This window comes from Vulpes lagopus, chromosome 4 (genome assembly GCF_018345385.1).
Source record: "Vulpes lagopus strain Blue_001 chromosome 4, ASM1834538v1, whole genome shotgun sequence".
Classification (NCBI taxonomy): Eukaryota; Metazoa; Chordata; class Mammalia; order Carnivora; family Canidae; genus Vulpes; species Vulpes lagopus.
The window spans coordinates 130136636-130163514 of NC_054827.1; the positions used below are offsets into that span (position 1 = coordinate 130136636).

At 52.1% G+C, this 26879-nt stretch overlaps 2 protein-coding genes across 5 annotated transcripts in view; one reads left to right on the forward strand and one right to left on the reverse strand.

The window, feature by feature from the left end:
* The window catches only part of NSG1 (neuronal vesicle trafficking associated 1), a 28961-nt gene extending 16402 nt beyond the window's left edge, over nt 1–12559 (forward strand). Inside the window, exons 4-5 of the mRNA XM_041753176.1 lie at nt 4235–4345; nt 11073–12559. Coding sequence (XP_041609110.1) covers nt 4235–4345; nt 11073–11276 — 315 coding nt within the window. The 3' untranslated portion in view covers nt 11277–12559. The remainder of the gene's footprint in view (nt 1–4234; nt 4346–11072) is intronic.
* A 213-nt stretch (nt 12560–12772) lies between these two features.
* STX18 (syntaxin 18) overlaps nt 12773–26879 on the reverse strand; it is a 125809-nt gene continuing 111702 nt past the window's right edge. For all 4 annotated transcript variants that reach the window (XM_041753171.1, XM_041753174.1, XM_041753172.1 and 1 more), the window contains 4 exons: nt 17668–17726; nt 16213–16282; nt 14559–14639; nt 12773–13786 (listed from right to left, as the gene is read on the reverse strand). In XM_041753171.1, coding sequence (XP_041609105.1) covers nt 13691–13786; nt 14559–14639; nt 16213–16282; nt 17668–17726 — 306 coding nt within the window. In that variant the 3' untranslated portion in view covers nt 12773–13690. The remainder of the gene's footprint in view (nt 13787–14558; nt 14640–16212; nt 16283–17667; nt 17727–26879) is intronic.

Sequence of the window (26879 nt, forward strand, 5' to 3'; positions counted from 1 at the left end):
CAGGTGATCTGCTTAGGTACACAGTTGGCAGATGGCAGAGATGGGGCCCAATTCTGAGCCAGCTGGGGATCTTTCTGGAAAGGCCCACAGCTATCTCCTCAGGCTATGATAACCACAGGGGTGCACTATGCCACATGGTGAATAGGAGACCCACATTTCTCTTCCCACCACAGGGCATTTCCCAGGTCTGAGCAGACTCTGGGGCTCAGGAGAGGCTTAGGGTTTGCAGAGGTGTGTGTGGGGGGGAAGAGTGGGGCCAGCCTGCAGGGGAAGGGCTTTGCCACACCAGACACCCCCTCCTAACTGTCCATGGATTTCTTTCTTTGCCTCCCTCCCCTGACTATTCCAGGAACTGTCATGTTCTCTTTTCTTGGTTCTGTGAGCTCCTCTGTCATCAGGCCTGGGAATCCTGGATGAAAGGCCCAGGCCAGGTTCCAGGAGGAGAGCCCCAGAGGAAGTGGTTCCCACAACCCTGCCGAGAGACGGGGCTTATTTTTAAACCTAAACAGATGGGATGCCGTGAACCAAACAGGCGTGGTTTCCGTATTCAAGGGAGAGTTTTAAGAATGCCCTAGGATATGAGATGGGGTGTGTGTGTGTGTGTGTGTGTGTATTGAGAATTGTTTGACATCTACCATTATGGTAATTTCAGCTTTGTAACACTGACTCAATATAAAAATTGGATTGTTTGGGTTTTTGCTATTGAGTTGTAGGACTTCTTCATGTATTTTGGATTTTAAGCCCTTTTCAGATCCACAGGGGGTTGTAAATACTTTCTCCCACTCAGGAGGTCGGCTTTTCCATTCGTTGATGGTTTCCTTTGTGGTCTCCTTTTTAGTTTGATGTCCCACATGTCAATTTTTGCTTGTGTTCCTTTGCTTTTGGTGTCAGATTAAAGAAATCATTGCCAAGACCGATGTCAAGGGGCTTAACTACCTGTTTTCTTCTAGGAGTTTTATGATTTCAGGTCCTTTGTTTAAGTCTTTCTTTAATTGCATTTGAGTTAGTTTTTGTACATTGTGTGAGAAAGTGGTCCAGTTTCACTCTTGGGCGTGTGGCTGTCCACTTTTCCCAGTACCAGTTATTGAAGAGACTGTCCTTTCCCCATTCTTGGCTCCTTTGTCATAAATTAATTGACCATATATGTGTGGGTTTATTTCTGGGTTCTCTAATCTCATTTTATGTCAGTAATGTACTGTTTTGATTGCTATAGCTTTGTAACACAGTTTGAAATCAGGAAGCACTAGGCCTCCAGATTTGTTCTTTCTCAGGATTGCTCTGGCTGTTTGGGGTCTTTTTATGGTTCCATACAAATTTGAAGGCTGTTCTAGTTCTGGGAAAAATGCCATTGGAATTCTGATAGGGTTTGCACTGAATCTGTAGATTGCTTTGGGCAGAATGGATATGTGAACGGTGTTCTTCTAATCTATGAACACAGAATATCTTTCCATTATTTGTGTCTTCTTCAAGTTCTCTCATCAATGTCTTTTTTTTTTTATAAAGATTTTATTTATTTACTCATGAGAGACAGAGAGAGAGAGAGAGAGAGAGAGACGCAGGCAGAGACACCGGCAGAGGGAGAAGCAGGCTCCATGCAGGGAGCCCGACGTGGGACTCGATCCCGGGTCTCCAGGATCACACACTGGGCTGCAGGCAGTGCTAAACCACTGCGCCACCGGGGCCGCCCCTCTCATCAATGCCTTAACAGTTTTCAACATGCAGGTCTTCCAACTTCCCTGGTTAAATCTATTTATAGAATGTCTTTTAGATGCAATTGTAAATGGGATTGTTTTCTCTTTTTGATAGTTTGCTATTCTTGTATAGAAACCCTGCACATTTTTGCCTATTGATTTTTGTGCCCTACAACGATCAAATTTGTTGAATAGTTCTGAGAGTCATTTGGCGCAGTCTTTAGGGTTTTCTATACGTAATACCATGCCATCATGCAAATAGGGACAGTTCTTCCTTTCCAATGTAGATGCCTTTTATTTTTTGTAATGCTCTGACTCAGACTTCCAGTCTGATGGTGAACAGAAGTGGCTAGTGGGCATCCTTGTCTTGTTCCCAAACTTAGAAAGCTTTCAGCTTTTCACCATTATGCTGTTAAGCTGTGGGTTTGTCCTAAATGGCCTTTATTATGTTGACACATTTCCTCTGTACCCATTTTGTTTTTATCATAAATGGATGTTGAATTTTGTCAAATGCTTTTTCAGCATCTCTTGAAGTTGATCATCTGTTTTTATCCTTCGTTTTATTCATGTAACATATCATTGATTTGCCAGTGTTGAACCAACCTTGCATCCCTGGAATGAATCTCATTTTATTATGGTGTATGATCCTTTTAATGTATGACTGAATTCAGTTTGCTAATATTTTCTTGAGATACTCTAATAGGACTTCTTAACCTGTTGTGTGCCATGGGCCTCTTTTTGGAATAACGTTTTCAAATATCTAAAATAAAATACAAAGGGTTATGGGGCACCTTGCTGGCTGAGTCAGTTAAGCATCCTACTCTTGGTCTCAGCATTGGGAGATCAAGCCCCTGTTGGGCTTCATGCTGGGCATGGAGCCTACTTAAAAAAAAATACAAAGGGTTATGAAGGAAACCAGTTAAGTTAAAGATAGCTCTTCCCAAAGACCATTCTGGGAAAGACAGCCCTGCTGCTCTGGACTGTTCAGAGAGCCCCTGAAGTTGCCCTTGCTGCCCCAGGGCCTGCTAGTGGTAGCTGGGTCCTAGGCAGGGCAGATTTGGGTAAGCAGTAGCCCGGGTGAGTGTGGGGAGGTGGCTTGGGTAGGACAGGGCAGCAGTAGGTGTGCCGGAGGCTGCGTGGCCTGGGCTGGGAGCCCAGCTCTGCATTTGCTAGCTGTGTGACCTAAGGAGGGTAGGAGTGACAGTGTAACAGTTACAGCAACAAGAGCAAATACTTCCTTCCTCAGTGTGCACTGCGCCCAGATGCTGTCCTCAGGAGGATCCCATTGAGTCTTTGGCCCTTCTACTCACCCTGGGAGCTGGGTCCTTCTGTTGCCACTGGCAGGCAGGAGCCTGACCCAGAGGAGCTGAGCAGCTTGCCCAGAGCCTGCCTTTTATCCCCAGTATCGGCACCAGCAAGGCTGCCACTCTTGTTGAAAGCCTGAGGGTTCCAGCTGCTACCTCTGCTGCCATATGGCCCTGGGGCTGCGGCCCCCTCTCCTTCCTCATAGATTTGACCTCTGCAGTCTCCCTGGGCCGTCTGGGGTTGTGTTCTATCATAGCTGCCACCAGAATCCAGTGATGCCTTTCCTCTAGGCACTTGGGGCCCCAAAGCATCTGTGACTTCATCTGTGTCCCTGTGTCAGGCGTGGGCTCCATATGCAGTATAGGCTGTCCAGGCAGACTGGAGTCTCTCTGGCCCTTAGCGTGACAGCCCTGACAGTCCAGGTTGTGTCACAAGGTCACAGAATATAGGGACGGGGAGGAAGAGCCTCATGGGATGTGATTCAGAGACTTCTTGCCTGCCTGGGGCCTCAAGGGGCATCCCTGGGCAAGGGGAACAGGGGATATGTCACCTGGCTGCAGTGAGCATTAGCTGGGGAGTGATGGGGAGGCAGGTGGCCAGGGTGGGCATGAGAGATAGGGGAAGAGTCTGGGTGTTCGTGGGCCCCAGGGTGCACGGGTCACCTGGAGTGTGTCAAGTGCCAGCATGGTGTCATGAAAGGAGGGTGCTCCAGGTGGGGCCAGCCCCAGCATGGCAGGCTGTGTGCTTCACTTCTAAGGCCCCACAGTGCCCTGGGCCAGTGCTCCCAGCTGCCACGATGCAGGCCTGGACTCTGGGGAGGGGACACAACTGAGCACGCAGGAGACGTGAGGGCAGAGGTGATGGGGACCCAGGAGACATCTGGGCTGATGCATCACCTCTGTGATCCCACACCCGTGACTCCATCATGTTTCCAAGTGTCCATGATGCCCAATTGTGTCTGTAGCCCCAGGTCCCCCACACGCAGGGCCTGGAACACTAAAAATAGGCCATTTACCATAAAGGTAGCAAGTGCCTGTGGTGAGAAAGAAAAGTGATACAAAAAGTTGCCCAGTGACAAGTGATCTGCTCTGCCGTCCCTGGCAGCTGCCTGGGGCTCTTGTGTGGGTCTCTTTCCAGAGACAGCCTCTGTGTGCACCAGTGCACGTCCGTGTGTCCGTCTGGCTGCCCCCACATGGGGTCTTAGCAGCCACCCTGATGGGCCCCACCTCTGCCCACAGGTCTCCGTGCTGGTGCTCTTTGCCTTGGCCTTCCTCACCTGTGTCGTTTTCCTGGTCGTCTACAAGGTGTACAAGTATGACCGTGCCTGCCCGGATGGGTTCGTCCTCAAGGTAAGTAAAGCTCCGCCTCCCTGAGGTCGCCAGATGCCCCCACGGAGGGACAGGCACCAGAGCAGCAGGGACTCTGTGCAAGGGTGCAGGGAAGGGAAGCAAGGAATTGAACTGACCTCAACCCAGGGGGGTGGGGGTGTGGAGCACCAAGGAGGAGGGCTTGTGGGGGGTTGGGGGGAACTGACCGCAGGGCTGGGCACATACCCCACACTCCTGCCAGCGTGTCCCTTGGCCCTCGGCCCCCGCTCTGTCCGGCACCCACTTGGCTGGGCTCTCCATGCACGTGGAAATGCTTGCTTTGCTGTGATGCTTCGCCTTCCAGAAAGCCTGCAAGTGGCACATAAGCATACACAGGGAACAAGAGGACTGAGTGACAATAAAGGGCGAGAAGAAGGGAGAAGAGGTGAAGCAGGAGCTAGTAAAACGGATTTGCACCCATTTCCCACACACTCAGCACCTGGGCACATCGGGTTCTGAGCTCTCCAGAGCCAGTGTGAAGAGGGAAAGGGATCGTTTCCAGGATCTGGTGTTGCCGAAGTGAACGCAGGAGAAGCCCACGCCGAGAACACGCAAGGACGGGTGCGGCTTGTCAGCTGTCACCGGGTGGCTTTGCTTTGGTTTTTGCTGATGGGCGGGATGCAGAGCCCTGGCTTGAGTGGGCAGGCAGAGCCAGAAGTCACGTTTCCTGGCACACTGCACTGTACGTAACGCTTCTGAGCCTCCAGCCCTCCTCTGCTCGGCAAGCACAGTGCCTGCCAAGTGCCAGTCGCGGCCGCTGCTCCTCCAGGTGCTGGAACCCAGCCAGGACCCAGTCAGGTGAAGATCCCCACCTTTGGGAAGCTCCCTGCCGGTCTCCAAAGAAACGTGAAGTCGGTCGTATACTGCGTTTGGTTACAAGCAGTGGAAAACAGAAGAGGAAAGCAGGGCTGGGGACTGTAGCTGCTAACAGGGTGGTCAAGTTTGAGCAAAGCTCATAAGCAGCCAGTGAGGACCTGTGTGTGGGGGGCGGGTGAGGAACCTGGGGCACCCCCCCCTTCCACAAATCCGTTCAATGCCCCCTGGACAGGCTTGCAGAGGATATGCTCTGCAAGCTCAGGAGGCACCACAGTTTAAAGGCCAACCCCAAGGGCTTGGGGGCTTTGAGGCCAGGGTGAGGCTGGGGAGGGAAGGGTTGGCTTTGACGGAGCAAGCCCAATAGCAGACACTGGAGACTGGCAGGTTCGAACCAGGCCGGCTGGGGGAGTGGCAGTGCACACAAGTGATAGCAGGACAGTGCCTGTATGGTCGGCCTGGAGGACTGGGAGCTGTGGGAGGTGAGCCAGCTACGGCCGGATGGTGCCACACTTCATGTGCCAGGCAAAGGGACATGATGGGATGGCCGCTCAGTGGCCTGGGGAGGCTGGAAGTTTGGTGACATGGCCCAGGAGGCTGCTGCAGGGAGCCTGGGGAGAGACCAGGGTCCAGTCTGGTCAGGGTGCTGGGGATGGAGACTGGGTGGGGGACACAAGAGGGGAGGACCTGGTCCAGAGCCTGGTGACACAGAGGGGCTGACGTCATAGAGAGGAAGCAAAGCAGACGCGGGAGCGGTGCCCTGATGGGAACCGGGTGTGCAGAGGACAGCTTCCTGGGGACTGGACAGACTGCTCACAAACAACTGGGGCCAGCAGCTCCTGGTCATCAGGGGGGCAGGGTTTGCGTCTGGGTTTTCTCTCTGGGCCAGGACAAGCTGGCTGCATGGAGGGGAGAGGGGTAGGCCAAAACCACCTGGCCTGGCCTGCAAGACCTATTGTGCTAGAAAACCAGGTCCAGGCAAGTGGAGTCCGAGAGAGGAAGCCCTGGTTCTCAGAGTCCTTGCAGGGAAGGGGGCAGGTATCTGCGTGTGCAGAAGGCTCTGTGGGTGAGCCTGCTGCCCAGGCAGCCTTGGGAATGGAGTCCAGTGATTGTTCTGTAGCTGTGTCTCCTGGGACTTTGGCATTTTCCACTGGCCTTTCCGTGAAATCGGGGGCAGGTGTCCTTCCCGGAAAACATAGCTGGAACGACTAGGGAGCTGCCAGCCTGTACCTAAGTGCGCTCGACTAAAGCTGGGGGGGAGGAGGTATGTGTGCCAGAGTCCCCCCCCACCCCCACGTTTGTGCACGTGCAGGTCACACCAGACCCTGACAGTTTACGGTTTGCACACGCTCCCAGACACCTCACAGGCATATACCATTAGCCCCCCACTGTACCAGTGGGAGGGACGCAGTACAGACTCGATGGTCATTGTGTCCAAGGTCACACCCTGTGGCTCATTCATATATATTTAGCACGTGTTTATGAAGTGCCTCCTGTGTGTGCCCAGCCGGACAGGAGTCCAGGCCCTACCCCTGCCTGTATTCTAGTGGAGGAGACAAGGGGCAAGCAGACACCAGGGTGATGTGTGCTGGGGGTCACCTCTTTTGGGTCACTTGGGGTGCAAACTGAATGAGGAGTCCGTTTAGCCAGTGGGTGGTCTGGGCCAGGCTTGGACTGAGGACACAGGCTGGGCTGGGTTCTGCTGACCCCAAAGCCAGAAGGGGCCCTGTGGGCAGGGAGGATGGGCACAGGTACCACAGAGATCCTGGCATGAGGCTGAGGACAGGCACCCGTGCCCACCATGCCCACCCACGCTCTGGGTGAGAGGAGGCGTCTGACAAGGGGATTTAGGAAGGCAGATCCGGGCTGGGGAGGATGCTAGGTTTCCGTCTTTTCCTTGAAACCTTGGATTTATTATAGGAGTATTAGGGAAAGGTTTTAAAAGTGTTGGAAACTGCTGAAACCCCACATGTTGACATCTGGGTATCCCTGGTAGACCGTTAGCAGACCCACGTACTCACGGTGGAACTCATGCGCGAGGAACACTTACGCTGGCCGAGTGCCACGGCTGTTCGGAACATGCTTTTGAGCATGACCTCACTGGTCCAATTATCGTTTTGTTCTGCTCTGAGGGATAAGGCTCCTCACACTCATCCACAGAGGGACAGAGGGGCACATGGCCGTGACTTCTGGCCTGATTGGGGCCGGGTCAGAGCTTCCAGGGAGGCCCTGGCCCCATGCTCCCTCTGGAACTGGGGTTCTCGCCTGCCACCAGCCCCCAGGGCACCTCCCCGGCACATTCTTCCTGCCGCGGTGTGGGCAGCGGCAGAACTGTGCGTCCTCCCTGGCCTGGCCCCCGTTCTGTTATGTCTGGAGGCCTGGCTCTGGCCTGGGGTGGAGTCTCGCAGCTGCCCAGCCTGTGCCGGCCGCCTCAGGACGTCTAGCAGGACCCTGTGCTGGCGGGTGGCAGGAGGAGAGGAGAGAGCAAAGGGCAGGTGGCAGTGCCGGCTGGGGAGGGGGTGGCCGCCTGCCTTGCTGCACGGGGGCTGCTGCTTCCTGACACCCAGACATGGCTGGGGTCAAGCTGCTGCTGAGACACAGGTGTCCCCTTGGTGGTGGCCCTGCGGCTTTCCATCTTTCCTTCCTTTTCCATGTGAGCATGGACATGTGGCTTCTCACTGAGCGGCCCATCAGTGACTTCAGTCCTCACGGCCACGCAGGAGGTGGGACTCCCCAGCCCCATGTTGTAGCTGGGGGAGCCGAGGTTGAGAGGAAGGAACTGCGGTGGCCGTGGCCATGGCGAGGGCTGGCCTCCGAGGCCAAGCTCCTTCTGCAGCACGGCTGCTGCTGCCTCACCCACTGACGTGCTGGACGGGCAGTCCTTTGTCCTCTCCTGGCGCTCTGTGCTCCGGGGTGTCGGCAGGGGGTTCTGACCCTGGTATCTCGGGCATCAGGGAGTGAGGAGGAGGGGGACCATTCTCTACGGGTGGACAGTACTGGGCTGAGGGGGAAGCCCACGTTGAACACATTGCCTTTCTGTTGCCACTCGGCCAGCGGCAGTGAGCCCCTCAGGGCCACCCATGGCACTCACCCGGGTCATGGGTTCTGGCCTGGGGAATAGAGGCGTGTGGATGTGCTGTAAACCCCCCAAGAACACAGGGTTTTCTACACGTCCCTTTACCCCAAGACTGTTCTGTCCTTCACCTCCTCACTGTCCTCCAGACCCGTCAGTGAGGGAATGGTAGTTTGGGGGCCAGGTGCCAGACCAGGTGTGACACCACTCCATCTGTCAACAGCCATGCCAAGGAGGCACTGACCTCGCTCTGCTGAGGCCAGGCCTGCCACTTCCTGGTGTTTGAGTCACGGAGCTGGGGATTCCTGGGTGAGGGCCATGGGGTGGGACAAGGCCAGCAGGGTTGGTTTCAGAGGGCCTATGGCCTGGGCAATGGCATGTTGTTTTTGGTACTCCTGGTACAGGCCTGGCACGAGTGGCTTCTGAACATGGTGGGCAGCCCCCCTGTGGGAGAGCCAGTCCCCAGCCACGCCTCCTCACTTCACAATGACCCTCCCGTGGCCCATATCCCAGGAGAACCATCTGGGGGGAGAGGGACCTCGACTGATCATGAGAGGCCTCCAAGTCTGAGCACACGGGGGCTTTTCTGTGACTGGGGAGTCATCCCTTCTGTGTCTTCACAATCACATGCTCAGCCCTGTCGGCGTCCCTGCTTCTGACAATGACGGCGGCCAGGCTACGTGGGCCCGTGTGCTGGGGAGTTCTCTGGGGTTGGAGGACGTTACAGGCTGTTGTCCGAGAGGAGGTCACGTAGGCCGTGGTGCTCACCTGGCTCGGGTCACGGCAGCCATCCCGGGCAGGCCTCTCAGCCTCCCTGAGCGCTGCCAGGGGAGCCCCAGCCCAGCCTGCAAGGGTGCCGGAGGCTGAGCTGGTAACGCAGGCCCGGCGTGGAACCCGGCGAGTGCTGGGGCCTCAACACCGGATGTAGATGTAAGACTGCCCCTGCGCCAGGGCTTACTGCTGCTGCCCCTCACAGTGCCTGTGTCGGAGCTGAGTGGGTCGTCTGTTGGCGGCTTCGCACGGGGACACTGTGTGGGGTTCTGGGCACTCTGGGAGGCCAGGCTGGAGAGTTACTTCCCCTCTGTGGGCCTCCTTCGCCCCATCTGTCACAGCAGACTAAATGGAATTTACCTCACAGCGAGAGAGGGTGCGTGGAAAGCACCTGTCAAGCTGTCAGGTGCAAAGACAAGGTCAGGAGGAGGAGAACATCAGCGTGGGAGGCAAAACCCCAGTCCCATTTTCTTTGCTGCCAAGGAAGTGGCAGGTGGGCCTCAAATCTACAGGAAGACCTCAAGGAGCAGCTTTCAGACATTGACAACCTGGGCCCAGGCTGGGGCGAGACTCCTGGAGGAGGTTCCCCCGCTGCGTGCTGGGCTGGCCCTGCGGTCCCCTGGCGCCATCTGTGGTGCAGCAGCTGTGGCCAGCCATCCTAGCGATGGCCTGAGGTGCCCAGAGATGTGGTCATCAAGGTCCCGTCACATTCTCCACACACAGCTTGCCCGGGGGAGGTGGAGGGACACCTTGGCTAAGCTTAGCACTTCTTGCTAAGCCACAGGAGTCAGAGTGCTGTAGGTGGTACTTGGGCTTCGGACCCTGGCTGTGCACTTGCCAGCAGGGTGGCCGTGGCCAAGATAGACAGCACTCGGTGTGCCAAGCCTCAGAATCATCTGGGATGTTTAAAAATACAGATGGCTCCAGAACAGATGTGCTGAGTCAGACCCTTCGGGGTGGGTGGAGAATCTGGGTTGTGACACTCTTCCTGGTGGCTGTGCAGGTGGCCGAGGCCAGGGACCTGTCTTAGCCGCAGTCTCCCTTCACTGTCTGGTAAGGAGGCTGTGGCATTTGTGTTTTGCTTCGGTTGTTTAGACACCAGGTAACGTGGCTTCCACAAGATGGAAGGCTCCTGCTGGAAGGCAGTGGGGCTCTGGAGGCCATCCTGAAGCCCCGATTCTGTCCCATGCTGCCCTGCCAGCCCCCAGAGTATTATCCTTCTCTGGGCAAAGCCAGCGGAGAAAGGGCCACTGGAGAGCAAGTGGACAGATACCCACTCTTGTCCCACTGGCCAGAGTTAGTCCTGTGGCCTCACCTGGCTGCCAGGAGAGCTGTGGGATGTGTAGTTGCTAGCTGGGCGCCAAGTGCCTGCTTCACTCTGGGAGAACAGGTGGTGGGAGACGACCCACAGCCCTACACACACCGCTCTTACGGGCTTGCTGAGCTCATCTATGGTGTGGGCTGGCCACAGCAGCAGCGGTGGGGCAGTGGCTCAGGCCAGTTCTGGGACTGGTAAGGAAAGGCAGCTTGTGGTATGGGATCTTAACTTTTTGGGGTTCTAGACCTTTTACCAGATCCTGACCTCTCAGAGTTCCATGCCTGTAGAGACAGAGCCTCTTCCTTCATGGACAGCTGTGGGGCCAGTCTCCTCTGCCTCCCTCCCCCTCCCCGGATGAGGCCTACAAAAAAACCTAGCTCCCAGAAGGCCTTGCTGACTTCCCTTTCTTCCCTATTTGAGTATATTTTCGGGAGATGTAAAATAAATGACAAGTTTAAGATCTCTAGTGAAGCAGGCAGGCTCACTGTCCTGGTACATGCCCCTGGAACCCAAGCACTGTGGTATCATGGCCTACCTTAGAGAGGTAGAGAGGCCTACCCTGTCACGATGTACATCTGTCGGGTGGTCACTGAGCTGTGCCTATGGCAGGACCCGTGTCTGCTTTTGCTTATCATTGTATTTCTCCCCTCAGCCCACAGAAGGTGCTCTGTAAACATCCGTGGGGTGTCCCTCCAGCCTCGATGCATGTGTCTCAGTGGCCTCTTCTCTTTCAGAACACCCAGTGCATTCCAGAAGGCTTGGAGAGCTACTACGCAGAGCAAGACTCCAGTGCCCGGGAGAAATTTTACACAGTCATCAACCACTACAACCTGGCCAAGCAGAGTATCACTCGTTCTGTCTCACCCTGGATGTCCGTTCTGTCAGAAGAGAAGCTGTCCGAGCAGGAGACTGAAGCCGCCGAGAAGTCAGCTCAGTGAGGTGGGCAGGTTCCTCACAATGAGTCACTTGAAGGTAAAAAGGGACTTGGAGGGACGTTTCATTAAATATAATTACCAATAATTTAGAGGTTACTCATTTATGGTGCAACTGCTTCTGTTTGCTGATGCTGCTTTGCAAATAAAACTTGCTGCCGGCCACTCATGGGCATAAAACCAAGTGCATATCAGCATTGCTTAAAGAGCTCTGACACCACTTTTCATGTTAAGGAGTCTTAATTTAGCTACTTTGCGGGGACTTATTGGATGCTATCAAAAAATAAATTTACACTGGATATGCAAGGGGTTTGGATTCAGATAAATGATGCATTTTGTGGAATTGATTTTTTTACGCCCCCTCCCCTTGCTGTTTGAGATCCTACTCCACAGCTGTATTTAGAGTGACCCCCACTTTGCTAAGAGCAAGCTGTACTTAAGATTTCTTCCAACCTTCAGTCAGGCGGCAACAGAGCCACCACCAAGCCGCATGGTGGTGAGGTGCGCAGAGAAGGAAGGAAATAGGCCTTCTGAGAGCAAACAGACCCTCTTTCCTTCCCTGTGCTCATTCCTAAGTGCGCAGGTGTCCTGTGGCCAGACACACTTGGGTGGCTGTATCCCCCCCCCCCCCCCCCAACCACCGGAGTTGGCATCTTGGTGCAGAGCGCACCATGTTTTGCTCCAGTGCATGCAGACCGTGTCCCAGCATGTGAGGTGAGGGGCTGGAGGAAGAGCGGCCCCCGGGCCGCAGGACTCTGTCCCCCTGTAGGTAGTCCGTCTGCTCTGTGATGTGTTAAATAGGAACGAAACCCCTTTGGCCTTTTTGTTCTCTTCTGTTACAAATAATATTCACATCAACAGCCCTGTTAGCAAGTTAGTTTTTAAAAACTTATTTGTGTTGGAAAAGTGAAAATGTAATTGCTGGGAAGCCAAGATCAATTTTTATTTTGTGAACTAGAACTCCTTTGATGTATGAAGCAGGCAGGAAAGGCTGGGAGGGGCTCATGTGGCAACTTGCAAATCCAATGATGACATTTCAATTCACAATCTTTGTAAGAAAATTATGTCTCAACCTGAATCTTGACATTAAAGTATATGTTTACAAAATTGCCAGTTAGATAAGCTAAGTGTGTAAGACGATTAAATAGAAAAAAAAAAAAAAAGACATTCGCAGACGTTTTCTTCCATGTTATTTGAATGTGTTGTTTCTGGTGGACATGTCAAAAGTTTCACTGTTTTTTAGTAGATCAAAAATAAATGGCAACTAGTGCAAGATCTGTTGCAAACAAGCATGGTGGTCATGGCCGACTCCATTACTGCTTCCTGAAATGTGCTTCCCAAACCATATTTTATCATCAAGGGTGTTCTGACCATGACCGTGGCCTCGGAGCCAGGAATGAGTGGGACAAGGCCGCATGCATGCATCCAGAGAGAGCAAGAACCACATACGCACCTTTCCTGCACAGACACACCAGGAAACACACTAAGGCAACACCCCCTTGTACTTTCTAGTAGACATTTTATTGACTGTAAATTCACATGTAACTTTTGACATTTTCACTCTGTGCCAATAAGGAACACAGGACCCCCTCCCTGTGGCTGCGTGACAGACTGTACCGCACACAGTTCTGCAGGGAGCAACGCAGAGCTGTCCGCACCCACACCGGGGGTGGGGGTGGGCATGAACACCAGCTTGTTTCCTGCACAGACGTGGTTCCAGAAGACTTGTGCTTCCCACTGCCAACAGGTGGTCCTGTTCATGTTTCCTAGAGGGTCAGGTGCACAGGCCAGGTTCCTGCTCCGGCCAAAAGCTCCCAGGGGCGCAGTGGCCCCTTGCTGAGTGCCCAGAGTCTATCCCTGCACTTCTTCTGCAGCCAGCAGGCCGGCGTCCACTGAACTACACTCGGACCCGCCGATAGGACATGAAGCAGCTATAGTTGCATTTATTAGGTCAACAGGGCACAGGTGCGTTTTCTATAATATAGTGATTCTGTCACATGGCCCAGGCAGACGAGAAGTCACAGGAAACAAAGAAATGATCATCTGTTGTGAGAAGTTATTAACCAGTGCTTCTCCCGAAGCCACCAGAAGGGCAGGGCTGGAGCCTCCCAGAGCCCGACCTCTGGTCACCCCTTCCACATTGGTCTCCAATTTAGGTGCAGCCAGTAACAGTCCCCACCCCCCACCAACTCACCCACCTTGCATCAGGATTGCTACACAGGTCACTTTCAGTTTGTGTTCATTATTTTCTCAGCTACTAAATGGGCTTAAAACCACAGGTCTGGGTGTCCCTTTTGTGAGAGTATACATCTGTCACAGCCCCCTCCCCCCGAATGGCTCTGTGATAAATCGGCTCACAGCCCTGCTCTGATGCCGGAGCCCACAACAGCGCGCCGCCTGCCAGGAACAGCCAGAGTGGACTAGCTGTCATACCAGTCCAGGAAGAGCAAGGAGAAGGAGCACATCACCAGGAAGAAGAGGACCCACACTCGGAAGCCAGCGTTGTTTTTAATAGCCTGGGGGGGTGGGGAGGGCAGTAGCACAGGGATTTGCATCACATAGGATTTTGGTTTCAAAAGCCCTCAAATGCTCCACCTGTCTGCGGGCACTCGCCCTGCACTGGGCTTTAACAGGGTATTGCTAGAGTCAGTGCTACTGGAATTATTAGACAAAACCATGGGTTTAGAATCCATCAGAAAACAAACAGGTATTTATTTCCCTTACTGGCTGGCCCTTAGTCATACTTCCTGCATATTTCTCCCAGGAAACACCCAGCAACTGCCCATGTGCATTCTGGGGTTAAAACCACACACGCCGACCTCGAGTACCATAACTGGCCCAGCTGCTGGCTCCCCACAGTACGTGGCAGTAGTGGCCTCCCATCAACCCAAACCCGGGGACTGCACTCAGAACACAGAGGACACTCAAGAGTCCGCTGTGGTGGCCCAATAAACCAAGGCCCTGGCCCTTAGGGTTGGGGCAGGGGGTGTTCAACAAGCTTCTCCAGTGGCGCCCATCCACGGATATAGGGAGCTGGTGCAGCCCTTGCCAAGAGTAACCTCACGTGTCTCAGATGGCTCCTTTGGAAGGGGGTGAGTCAGATCTCTTGGTAACAGCGGGTGCCCAGGGTTTGGTGTGGACAGAACAGGACTGTCCAGCACAGTCAGGAGGTGAGTCCTGGGGATTGGGCCCCAGCATGGCTCTCCTGCAGCCCTGCCAGCAAGACCACCCCTACTGCCTGGACTCATTGCCACATAGCCACGGCCTGGGGGGCCCGAGAGTACTCACCTCTCTGATGTCTTCATTACCTTCCTTGATATTCTCAGTTGCCCCTACAACTAACTGGTGAATGCTGTCGATCTCGGCCTCCTGTGGAAGGAGAGTAACAGGTGGACCCAACCACTATCTCCTTTCCCCAAGCACACAGACCTCAGAAGCTAGCAGCTGCCCCTTACGAAGGGCCAGGACTTTATAAACATGAGCCCATGAGTCCTTACAGTGCCCTGAGGGGTAGGCCGCATCCTCATTTTGCAAAAGGGAAACAGGGTTCAGAGACTTCACCCCGAAGCCACACAGCAACCATGTGGCAGGACTAGGACTGGAACCCAGTACCTGTGCCGCTGCCACCCCAGGTGTCACCTTCTGTGCCACTTGCTGGACAGGAAGGGACGAGCACAAGAGCTTCCCGTTACATAGTAGCTGCCACAGGCCAGGGCCCTTCCCTCTGGTCTCTCCTGTATTAAGTTCGAGAGGTAAGCTTTTAAATGCTTTTGCTTTAAAACATACCCTAGCTTCAGAAAAGTGCTTTGTGTTTCACCATTTTATGTGTAACCTAAGAAAGTAAAGGGCTAAAATGTATAAACATGACCTCCCATGTACTGAGAGCCTGCCATGAGCCAGGAGCGTGTCCAGTGCCTCTTCCACCAGCAATGACGGCAAGGCAGGGGACACCCGCCCCGTTCTGTGAAGGGCGGCAGGGCTCAGGGCACCCCAGGTCACAGGACACACGTCGGAAATCTGGATCAGAGCCATGAGCTCCCCTCCCGCGCCGTGCTGCCTCCAGAAACAAGTCCGCTTGCTCTAACAGACAGCTGATGTGGCTGTTTGAGGTGTCAGGAGGGGGATGTGAAGGCTCAGCACATACCTGCCTAGTTCCTTTAGTGCGCAATTAAAGAGGGACAATTCTTATGAACCTGAACTTCCACACTGTGAGGTTTCATGTACCTGATGTACGATTCAACCCTGGCTGTGAGCCTTAGGACAGGTTTTGTGAGGGGGGTATCTTAAGTCAACTAGCCCAGTTTAACACGATGGAGCAAAATGATTTTGTCTTTGAAACCCGTCCATGGTCTGTGGATCCTAAAAACAAAAGGACAAATTGATCGGTCTCTAAAAGTTTTGCCAGTAGCTGACTGGAAGAATTTTAGATGTGGAGGCAAGTATGAGTAACGTGAAAATCCACTTGTGAGAATAATCCTGTTTCCTGTGTGGACATGACACCTGAGGTGGCACGGACCTGGCTTTCAGAGAGAGGGCCAGCCGGGTCTGGGCTACTATCCTGCAGGCATTGTGTTGGGTGCTCCCTGTGAGTTATCTCTGAGCCTTAAAACAGCCCTACAAGGGCCACTCCATTTTATAGACAGGTAAACCATAGCTCAGAGGCTACCCTGGTGACCTGAGGGCCTCCAGAACAGAGATCCACCTGACTCCCCCCTCTGAGCGCTCCACTGCACACCTGGGGTGGCCATGCCGTCCAGCTGCAGAGCGCTTGCCAACACAGAGGCAAGAGGCCCTCGCCTGAGGAGCCGTGTGAGTGTGCACTGGCCCAAAGTACACAGCTCTGCATGCATGGCCGCAGAGATAGGCAGCCTCAGAAGTATCTGGACTTCACAGTATATTCATTTAAGCTAAAACTTTCAACAGTGATTTTTTTCTTTCTTACCTGCTGTAAAACCTTCTCTGTGAATATCTCCTGGAGCCTGGAAATTTCAACCACTCTCCCTTCGATTTGCCTTCATTAAAACAAAAAAATAATAATAAAAAAAGGTTACATACAACCATTAGTACTCGGGAGTCCTAACAAGAACATTAACATTTCTAAAGGGATCAACTAAGCGAGAAAGCCTCTGGAGGAGAGAGAGACATCATGTCATCCAAGAGAGAGGGAGGAGGCACCACGTCCGGCTCAGGGAAGGAGGAGACAGGCATTTTACTTTCCAGCTCTCCTTCAAAGTCTCTCAGATTACGGGGGTGTACGGCGGTGTACGGCGGTGTAGAAGCCTGCTCTCCCCGGTAAGCTGACCTGAGTGCCCCTGCCTTGGGAGTCAATGCCCTTGGTGACAAAAGAGAGTCTTCTAGAAGGCCTATACCAGCCTTGTAACCATGGTAACGAGGTGGGGATTCCAAAGAAAACACCAGAATGTGCTGACAACTCAACTTTGTTACTGCTCAGTAGGCTGAGGGACAGCATAACTGCCATTCTAACCAACTTCCTGTGGAAAGGAAAAACTCTGGCTAGATCCATCTGTAAAATATATCTATCTGGGTTCAGCAACCAAGTGTCTGAGCTTCTCCCTGTTTCAGGGGCAGCCAGGGGCCCCCAGTGGTGGTCTGGGGGCTGGAGTAGGGCCCTAGAGATGGAGGCTGCAGGGGCTGAGCTCCCAGCCGAGGAGGTCCGCAGTGTAAGGGCAGGAGGCTGCCATTCCCCCCAGGGCTTCTAGGCCTGAGGAGGGAAGAGTGAGGCAGTGGGGGCAAGGACTAGGAGGCCCCCAGAAGAGTACAGGTGCTGTCAGAGGGAAGTATCTGCACTCGGAGTCCTTGGGACTGTGTGGGTACAGCGCCAGGATGTGCTTGCTTTTGGGATGAGCCTACAATGCAGCAGTTTCAGTGCCCTGCAAAAGCCTGGGCCTTCTGTGCAGATGCCCCAGACATTCTCAGGAAACAGGCCCCAAGTCCTTCCCCAATAGGACCAGCTGGTGATGGTTCAAATGGGTGAGCATAGCCACTAGCCTTTGGTGCTGCCAACCTTTTGCTGAGGGAGCAGGCTGACTCCGGCAGAGCCAAGTGCAGGAGGCTGCCCCTGGCTAGTCATTCTTCGAAAGGCCCCCCCCATCTCACCTGGGAGTGATGAAGTGCAAACAGCCCCCACCTGGTGATGCTCAGTACCTGGTGCAATCTGTAGTCACTGGGAGCCTGGCAGCAGCACATAGATGGGGACTACCCACAAGTTAAGGGGAGTCAGTAGGGCTGGCAGCTCCCTTGACCCCCAAAAGGCTCCAGGGAGGCATGCATGTGGCCAGGGCCACAGGGTATATTGGGGCACCAAAGTAAATAAAGTTCTCAGTTTCTGGAAAAGCTATAACATAGGCCATCAAGCCTAGAGAAACCAGATACCTACCTTACTTCATCAAACAGGCTGTTCATTTCACCAATTAGGCGCTGGTTTTCTTGTTCAAACTGTGAGGAAACAAACACATGAAGGGTGATGTCATACTCAAACCAACACAGCCAAAGGCAAGTGTCTAGGCAAGGCGTCTGCACAGAAATCTTTGATCTGCCCTCTGAGAATCACTAGAGTCCCTCCTTCCAGCGTCAGCATGACATCCCCATGGCTGGATTTCTTCCTGTCTGCAAGCCAACATGATGCCTGCAAAGGTGAGCCGAGGAGGTGCAAGGTTACCTGTCGTCCCCCCACCCCCCCTGCTCTCCTCTGGCGCCCACAGGCCTGTGCTGTCTGCCACTGGGACCATCTGTTTTAAGTGGAACTGTGAGGTCCAGCAGCTAAGGTGAGAGCAGGGCAGTGTGATTTCAGAGCCATGCTCTAGCCAATGCACTGTGAGAGAAACACAGGCCCAGAAGCCAGGGGAGCCCCATTCCTGGCACTCAGGCTACAGGACTCGATGTGGGTAAGGATACCACCCCGACACCCGGGAGCTCATCAGAGCCAAGTTGACTATGGAGCAGACAGCTGCTGTTCCCACTATTCCTGCCAATTTGACTCTGGCCAAAAAAAAGGATGGTGTGTCTGAAGCTTCGCCTTGGTATGGGGCCAGATCTCCTCCCCCTCACCTTAAGGACCAAGCACTCAGCCTTCACATGCCCACTCAACTCCCTGAATGCACAATCAGCCTCTGGGCAGGGTCCTCTAGCTCCTCAGCCACATCCCACAGACCTGGCTCAAATATCTTCTCCACAATGTATCCCGGGTCCCCAAGCTTGATGCTGTTTCTCATTTTTCTAACCCTGGCCTAGCACCTTCTGAACATCTCTTAGGCTGTGAGCCATTTTAGGCCTAGTAATAAGCTGTGCATGTCCCAAACTCTCTGGGTGACTATGAGCTGCCCAAGGGTGGGAACCAAGTCAAACTCGACTCTGAAAAGGTACCAACCACACTCTTCCTTTTGCATTTGTTAGAGCTGCAGCCATGGCCACAGATACATTCGAGGCACCGTCTGTGCCAGGTGCTGTGTGAGGAACAAATGGAAGCAAGCTTTGGCTCTCTGGAGGCTTTGCCGTTCGACTGAAGCTCTGGCTACCACTTGCTTGGTAAAACAGAGGGAAGAGATAATGTTTATGGAAGTCACAAAGGTCACTGAGGCCGTGCTCAGCATGTCACATGCAGGGACCCTCAGTCTCCCTGCTGCCCTGTCTGGCTCCCACTTCGTGGGGAGTGAAAGAGCTGTGCTCACTCAGCTCTGCACCTGCCCAAGCTTCTCCCTGTGCTTCTCTGTCTTCCCCTTGTGCCTTGCTCACTTCCACTCACTGGAAACACAGGGAGGGTCACTTTCTCTGGGCAGGGCCTCTTAATGGTCCTCCGTTCATGTCCCTCCAGCCCCTCCATGTGGGTGCCCTCTGTCCCGTCCACCAGTTCCCCTGCACCCTTGCTGCACCCATTCCTTCCCTGGCACCTACGCTCTGCCCTCATAATCCTGCAGTCTTCTCCAGTCTGTCCTCCATGCCTCAGTCACAGTATCTAAGATGCCAGTCATGTCACATCGCACCACACCAGCCCTGCCCCATGGCCTGCAGATCAGCACAGAGGGGTGGCCCCTTCCTGTGGCCTGCCACCCTACCTCTGCAGAGGCTGAGAGCTGAGGGAGTCCCCCAGCTGGCCTCAAAACCTCAAAAACCTGGCCTATGGACCTTCCTAGTGACCAGACACATCATGCAGATTTAATCACCTCCCATCATCTCCTCTCTTTAAAAAGCTCCTCTGTACTTGGGGTTTGCTACATTTCTTGCCCCTGTTTATGCATCTTCCCTCCTGGGGCGGGGCTTTTTCCTCTGGCCTCTCAGCATAGGGCAGAGCCTGACACACTACAGGGTACCAGTTCCCAGCCCTAATGCTTGTCCAAACACATAGATGCCTCCACTCCACCCCAGATACACTGGGCCAGAAAATGGGCGGGCTGGCACATCTTCCAGAAGGGCAGAAGTGCTGGGGAAGCGCTCTACAGGGCCGCCCCAATCCCTGGCGGTGGGCTGCCTTGCTGGCTGCTGACAGTACTCTTCTAGAAGGTCCTTCTCATGCATGCAACAGGCTATTTAAGGAAATAAAAACTTCACTTTTAAGTTTGAAACTATCAGCTCTGTTAACTGTCAACAGTTACTTGAGTCCAGTATTTAAGGAGAAATACAATTACATTAGTGTGTAGTTGCTAATTTACTTTTACTAATTCTCCCAGGTACTATTCAGGATTAAAAAAAAATTTTTTTTTTTGCAGGGGGCATTTTCTTATTTTTGTAATGACAAAATTTGGCCCTGTCCTTTTAAATCCTCAGCTCTTTTATGCTTTTTAAACTGTTCCTAAGCAAGATTAACTAGGGATTTGAGGTGGTTTATTACTGGAATGTCCCCTGGGAACAAAGCTCTCTTTGTTTCCTCCCCAACTCTGGGGCATGTGGCACCTGCCTTTTAGGCCTCTGTGTAACTGCTACTTCTGAAGGACTCCTGAGAGCAGTAGTCAGGAGTGTGATCAGATTCTGGCTCTGATTTCCTTTCAACCCCTGAGTTCTTAGGGCCACCTGAGAAGTATCCAGCCCCTGGAGGAAATGAGAAAAACAAATGCCTTGAAGGATCAAGGAGCAATAGGGTTGAGGAGGGAGGTCTGCCATGGCCAGGACCTTTGTGGAAAGCAAACTCCATCTGGGGGTGGGAGTTCAACAAAACTTGTTTCCTACAGCCAAGTGTAAGGCAGTTATTTAATGAGACCTGGCAGGACTCAGGGTGATTAGGTAGTGTCCAGGCTGCTGACAACATTCACTTACACTAGATTTCAGGATGGTTTCCGATGCTGTCTTGGTGGCCAACCTGTACACCTCACCTCTCATCTGCTGAGTAAGACAGGGAGCAGCAAATGTTGGCGGGCAGGGGCAGGTGATGAACATGCCTGGGACTTCAGTGAGCCAGCCCCTGTGGCCTTGTGGCAACTCCTTGGGTGGCCCTGGACCAGAAACTGGCTTCTGTCTAGCCTGTTATGTGACAGGGCCTGTTTGTGAACAGAGGTGGTGATGCCATCCTTTCCTGCCTGAAGCCCAAGGGAGGGATGGCTCCTTTACTTTCTAAGCTGTATGCCCTTGGGCAGATGACTGGTCTGTGCTTCTGTCTTCATTATTAAAATGGGATGATAATAATACTTAATTAGCAGTTGTTAAGAGGAAGATATGCTAATACATGTAAGTTGCCTTCAATGTGCATGGGAAACAGGAAGCCCTCTAATAATTATTATTTAGTCTCTCTGGAAGTGAGATTCCAGATATGTAAAATGAATTATGAAATGCTCTGGAGGCCCCTTCCACTTCACTTCTCTGGTTTCAAATTTTAGAGGGCTGCTGTGACTTGAGGTCCTCTCTCTCTCTCTCTCAAGCAAGAGAAACGCTCACATTCATTGAGGCTCACAGGCAGCTGATGGCATCTATCCCCACAGGGACGGGGACTTCACATGGTGCAGCAGCCAACGAGGCCTGGTCAGCGCCGTTGGTCAGCACCAAGGACAGGGCCTGAGAAGGCAAATTCGGCTAGTCCAAGATACACATCACCCATATTCACAGAGATGGATGGAAAGGGGGATATGAGGACTGCATGATGGGTAAGGTGGGCAAGCAGGGCCCAAGAGGCATCGTAGCAGCCAGACTGTCTTTGTGGGCCTCCTGCCATGACCCCCTCCACTCCACACTGGTTGCTCTCTCAGCACAGACCTGATGTCCCCAGCAACCTCCCCCTGACCTCTCAACTACAGTGGCAGGCACCACATTTAAAGGTCTAAGACTTGGGAATGCTCCATAAAATGGGGCCTGCAACAGCCCCTACCACATAGGTTGGCATATGTTAATAAATGCTGAAGTGCTCAGAGCAGTACTTGGCATGTGGTGTGTGTTACATGTGTGTTAGGCAATACTACTTAACTGCTTTATTCCATTCAGAAGTCAGTTAGATTTCTAAATAGGGGGCCCCAAAAGGGTTTATAATCTGGTTTAAAGGATACAAATCCACACTGTGAGTACATTGTTACAGAAATCCTTTTCTAATCTAATCCTCTTTACTATAGTTTTAAAAAGAAAATCACTCGTACAAAGGCCTTTGAGTATAAAATGAGGCCAGAAGAAGTTATTTGCATTGCCAAGGGGCAAGAGCAGCTAACTGAACTAAAGCCCATGAACCCACAGGGGCTCAGCCAAAAAAGCAGGCCCAGGACCTCTCTGGGCATTTCCAGATGTGATTTATTTGTGCCCAACAGCTTTATGCTCATGGCTCTGTGACCCTCATCTCCGTTCCTACCTCTAACTCTGTGAACCTGGAAACTCCCCACGGTATGGACTTCAGCTCTCACCTGTGTGGTGCCCAGATTCGACCAATTCTTACCGTGAGCTTGGCCACAGATCACAAGCCCTGCCAGCCAGCCACCTGTAGCTTCCAGGGGGCTACCACAAGAGACATTGGCTAGGGACACCTTTCATACACATTTAAGAACAGAAGTCATGTGCACTCAGGACAGGACAATTAAGGAATACATCAATACATGCAGGTGGTTTCACTTGAGGCAAGTAAAATGAATGCAGGCTTAGAAATGGAGGTATTTTCTCCATGTAACATCAGAAAACAATTTGGTTTCACTCAGCCTGACCACAAAACATCTGCTTATACTAACTCCAACGTTAATATACCTGCATCATGGGTTATAAATGGAAATTTACTGTGCAAATCACATAACACTCTGCAACCATTTTGGAACATGTAACAACTGCTCCTATGGGCGAAATAATGAATTAAATTGATATTAAAGGGCTTAATTCATGATTTTACCCCGAGGAAAAATTCCAAAACAGTGATTATGAATTATGACCACAATTTGCTACAACACTTTCCAATTTAAAACCAATAGTGCCATACTTCTTTCATGTTCAGGGTTGAGCCTGTTAAGTAAGATTTAGGCTAGCCAGACTGTAAGATATGGAACTTAGCTATCATTCCCAATTAAGAGAGGTTACCTGGACATTACATAGGTGGCCATCAAAGTTCTGAACATCACATTCTGCCCAATCCACTTGCAGGAACAGGATACAAATCAGGGAGGTCTTCCTGGTTTTGATTATTTTAGTCCCTGACACTGGGATACTGAAATAACTAGCATTACTGGGAATGGTCAGTAGCATATTTTTCGACAGTGACTCAGGACAGGACAATGAAGTGGAAGCATGTCATTATGCACTAAAAAGCCTAATGATGTGAACCTCATGTTCTAGAGAGGTACATTGAGTGCAGATGTACACGGTGACAGCAACAGCTCTTCACATGGGTGCCGACACTGGCTGAGCAGCTACCATGTGCCCTGCACATGCTACTGTGTTCCCAACAATTCCATAGGGTGGTGATTCCTGCCAATACTCAAGTTCAGTGAGGCTAATTTTCTTGCCCCAAATTACAGATAGTAAGTGGTGTAAAGAAAATCTGTAACTGACTCTGTAAAGTCCCCAGGCCCACGCTCTGCCATCATCTCTCACTGGGACATAGCATCAGTTGATTACAGACATCCTTGCTGCCAACCTTCCTCTGGGCCTCCCCACTATGTGTCCAAAGGCTTCTACAGGTCATGCATCAGCAAGGGTTAACAAACTTCTGTGCTCACCACTACCTACAGGAGGAAGACAAACGTCTCTGGCAAACAACTGACTCTTATTCTAGTTACTTCATTTATGAAGTGTATGAAAGAAAAAGAAAAGCCTTAACCAGAAGGTAAATTGTGCATACATGTGAATTATCTAAGAGACAGCTACACATATTTTTTTCTCTAACAAAATGCAGTCCTGTTCCATTATTTGAGAGAATATGAAATCACTGTTCTAATAAAATTCTGTACAAATTGAAGAAAAACATGAGATTTTAAGAAACTCATCATCTGGCTCTAAGAAAAGCCTGATGATGTGAACCTCATGTTCCTCATGTTGCCATCATGAACTATCATGTGGCTCTAAGAAGGGAGCATGACCTAACTGTCCTTCACTTTCACTGGTGGCTCCTCTGCCTCGGCCTGCCTCCCTGTGGAGCGTCTCCAGGGTGAGGTCCCTGGCTGCACCCCTGTCTCCTCAGTATGCACTGCATCGGCAGTGGGACGTCTCCCACATTCATGTCTCTAGCCTGAGCCTCAAATCCTACCGCCCACCAGACACTTCCCAGGGATATCCCAGAGGTGCCTCACACTTGTCTCAAATGAAATTCAGCATCCCCTGCTCTGCCCTGCCCGCTCTCCCTCTGACTGCCAGCACTGTCTTCCCAAGTCACAAAGCTCCAGGATCCTCCTTCCAGTCCAGCCCCAGCCCATACACTTCCCCACACCTCTCTCATCTTTGCCTCCACAGCCACACACTGATCAAACCCTCATCACCTCCTGACTAGAATCCACACTGCAGTCTTTTCCTAGCCACCCTACACATTTGAGGCTTCCGGCTGCCGTGTCTGCTGGGCCTGAGGAGCAATGAGCTACTCAAAGTAGTCAGAGAGTGCATTTTGGAACCAGGGAGAACCTGAAGGCAGGCAGGGACCTGGCAAACCACTTGAAATTGTTTGACTTAGTCACTTAACCTCAGAATTATTTTTGCCTGTAAAGAAGAAAGATAGCTTTGCTTACTCTTCCAAAGAGACTACCACAGGCTCCGAGGAAACACCCAAAGCAAGTCCTAGGAGAGTCATGGCTAACGGTACTATCTCTGCAATCAGTTTTGTGCTTCTAAGGTGATGATTTTCCAGAGGAAATCACTCGTCTGGGGGGGTGGGGGGTAAATGCTTGTGAAACCATGTTGTTTATGAAAGATGCATGAAACTCCTTGAGCTCCAGCTGCCGCCTGCATGGCCCCTGATGCTGCTGAGTGTGGCACACACACCGGCGTCCTCTCTGCACACACCTGTGGTTGTGACCTGGGAGCCTGAGCGCTGCCTAGTCTCTTCCACCCCATGCAGTGGACCGCTGTCCTGCCTCTCCGCACTACCTGCCACTCTGAAGAGGAAAGGCTGAGGGAACTTGTGAGCTCTTGTTGTCTGCCTGGCACCATGATGCGTGACCCTCCTAGTCAGCTCACTCAGTCATTAGCCCCACCAGGGAGTGGCCACAGGTGGGTCAGTCCTTTATTCAGGCTTAGAGAAGAAACAGGAAGTCTGGAGAGCAAGAAGATTCTGAGTCAGGGCTCTACCCCTGGCAGCCAAAGTTCAAGAGAGCAGAAGCATGCATCTGGCCACCCTCGGGGCCCAGCCTGCAGACTTGCCCATGTAACAATGCTCAGGGGGGTCCTGGGAGGATGACTCCTCTCCCAGGCTGCTTGTGTTAATTTGCCACACAGGCTACACTCCCTTAGACCACAGATCCCACCAGGGATACCTGTGAACTGTGATACAGGAAGGAGTGCAGGGTTTGGAGCCAAGGTGCAAGGCATTGGACACAGCTTGGCTGCTCTACTGGCCCTGCGACCTTGGACAGCTTTAGAGGCTTTGTGCCTTATTTTTTTCAAATATACAAACGTATAGTCCTCCTTCACTGGACTGTTAAAAAAATTATATAAGACAACATATGTAAAAGGCTTGGAATATAGGAAGTGCTCGTGAGTATACATAATAACAATAATTAACTTAAGGGGATCCCTGGGTGGCGCAGCGGTTTGGCGCCTGCCTTTGGCCCAGGGCGCGATCCTAGAGACCCAGGATCGAATCCCAAATCGGGCTCCGGTGCATGGAGCCTGCTTCTCCTTCTGCCTATGTCTCTGCCTCTCTCTCTCTCTCTGTGACTATCATAAATAAATAAAAATTAAAAAAAAAAAAAAGAATAACTTAAAGTTAGAATGTTCTAGTAGTGCTTACTGATGATCCTGTCCACAGTTTTTTTTTTTTAATTTTTATTTATTTATGATAGTCACACACACACACACACACACACACAGAGAGAGAGAGAGAGAGAGAGAGGCAGAGACACAGGCAGAGGGAGAAGCAGGCTCCATGCACCAGGAGCCCGATGTGGGATTCGATCCCGGGTCTCCAGAATCGCACCCTGGGCCAAAGGCAGGCGCCAAACTGCTGCGCCACCCAGGGATCCCCTGTCCACAGTTTCTATACTACACTCATCAAAGGCACTCATCCATCTAAACACCATTCTAGGCTCCGGGAATATGGTAATAAAAGCAGACAAGTTCCTGCTCTCGTCACACTTGCATTCTAGTGGAGGGATGAAGGAATAAAGTGGGGTGTAGGGACAGAGTGGCTGGGGGCCACTGCAGGTTGGGTGGTCGGGAAGGACTCTCTGAGGACATAACATTTGAGACCTGCAAGGTATGAGGAGAAGAGTTAAGAGAAAGAAACTTGGGATCCCTAGGTGGCGCAGCGGTTTAGCGCCTGCCTTTGGCCCAGGGCATGATCCTGGAGACCCGGGATCGAATCCCACGTTGGGCTCCCGGTGCATGGAGCCTGCTTCTCCTTCTGCTTATGTCTCTGCCTCTCTCTCTCTCTCTGTGACTATCATAAATAAATAAAAATTAAAAAAAAAAAAAGTATAAAAAAAAAAGAGAAAGAACCTCGTCCAAGAGGCTCAAGGCTGGGATGAGACTGAATCCTTTCTTATTTGACAGAGCTCTGGCTCAAAACTCTACTACTTCTAGAAGAGGAGACTTAGGTGAGAAATCTGTGAATTGATGATTAATAAGCTCTATCACTTATTAACTTGAGGACCATGGGCCAGACACCTTACTGCTTTTTGCCAAAGTTAAAAGGAGATGGTGATGCCCTACCACCTCTGAGAGTGACCATCCAGAGTATCACAGAGAAAATGAGTACCAGCAAAGTTCTGTCCACTAACTGCTGCACAAATTAAGGTGCTGTCATCTGTCAGAGCCACTGAAAGTATATGCCATGTGGGAGCAGTTTCCCAGCTCCTTAGGCAGAGGACAGTGTCGCACAGGGCAGTGCTAGGAAGCACCTGCTCCCCACCACAGGAAGACATATTCCATTTGGCTTGGTCACACCAACCTCCGGACGAACTGTACACAGACACTGCTGTAAATGAGTTGGCAGGGGCTCTTGCCAGACCTATCAGTTTCCTTTTGAAACTCACCCAGGGAGGATAGCCTACAACT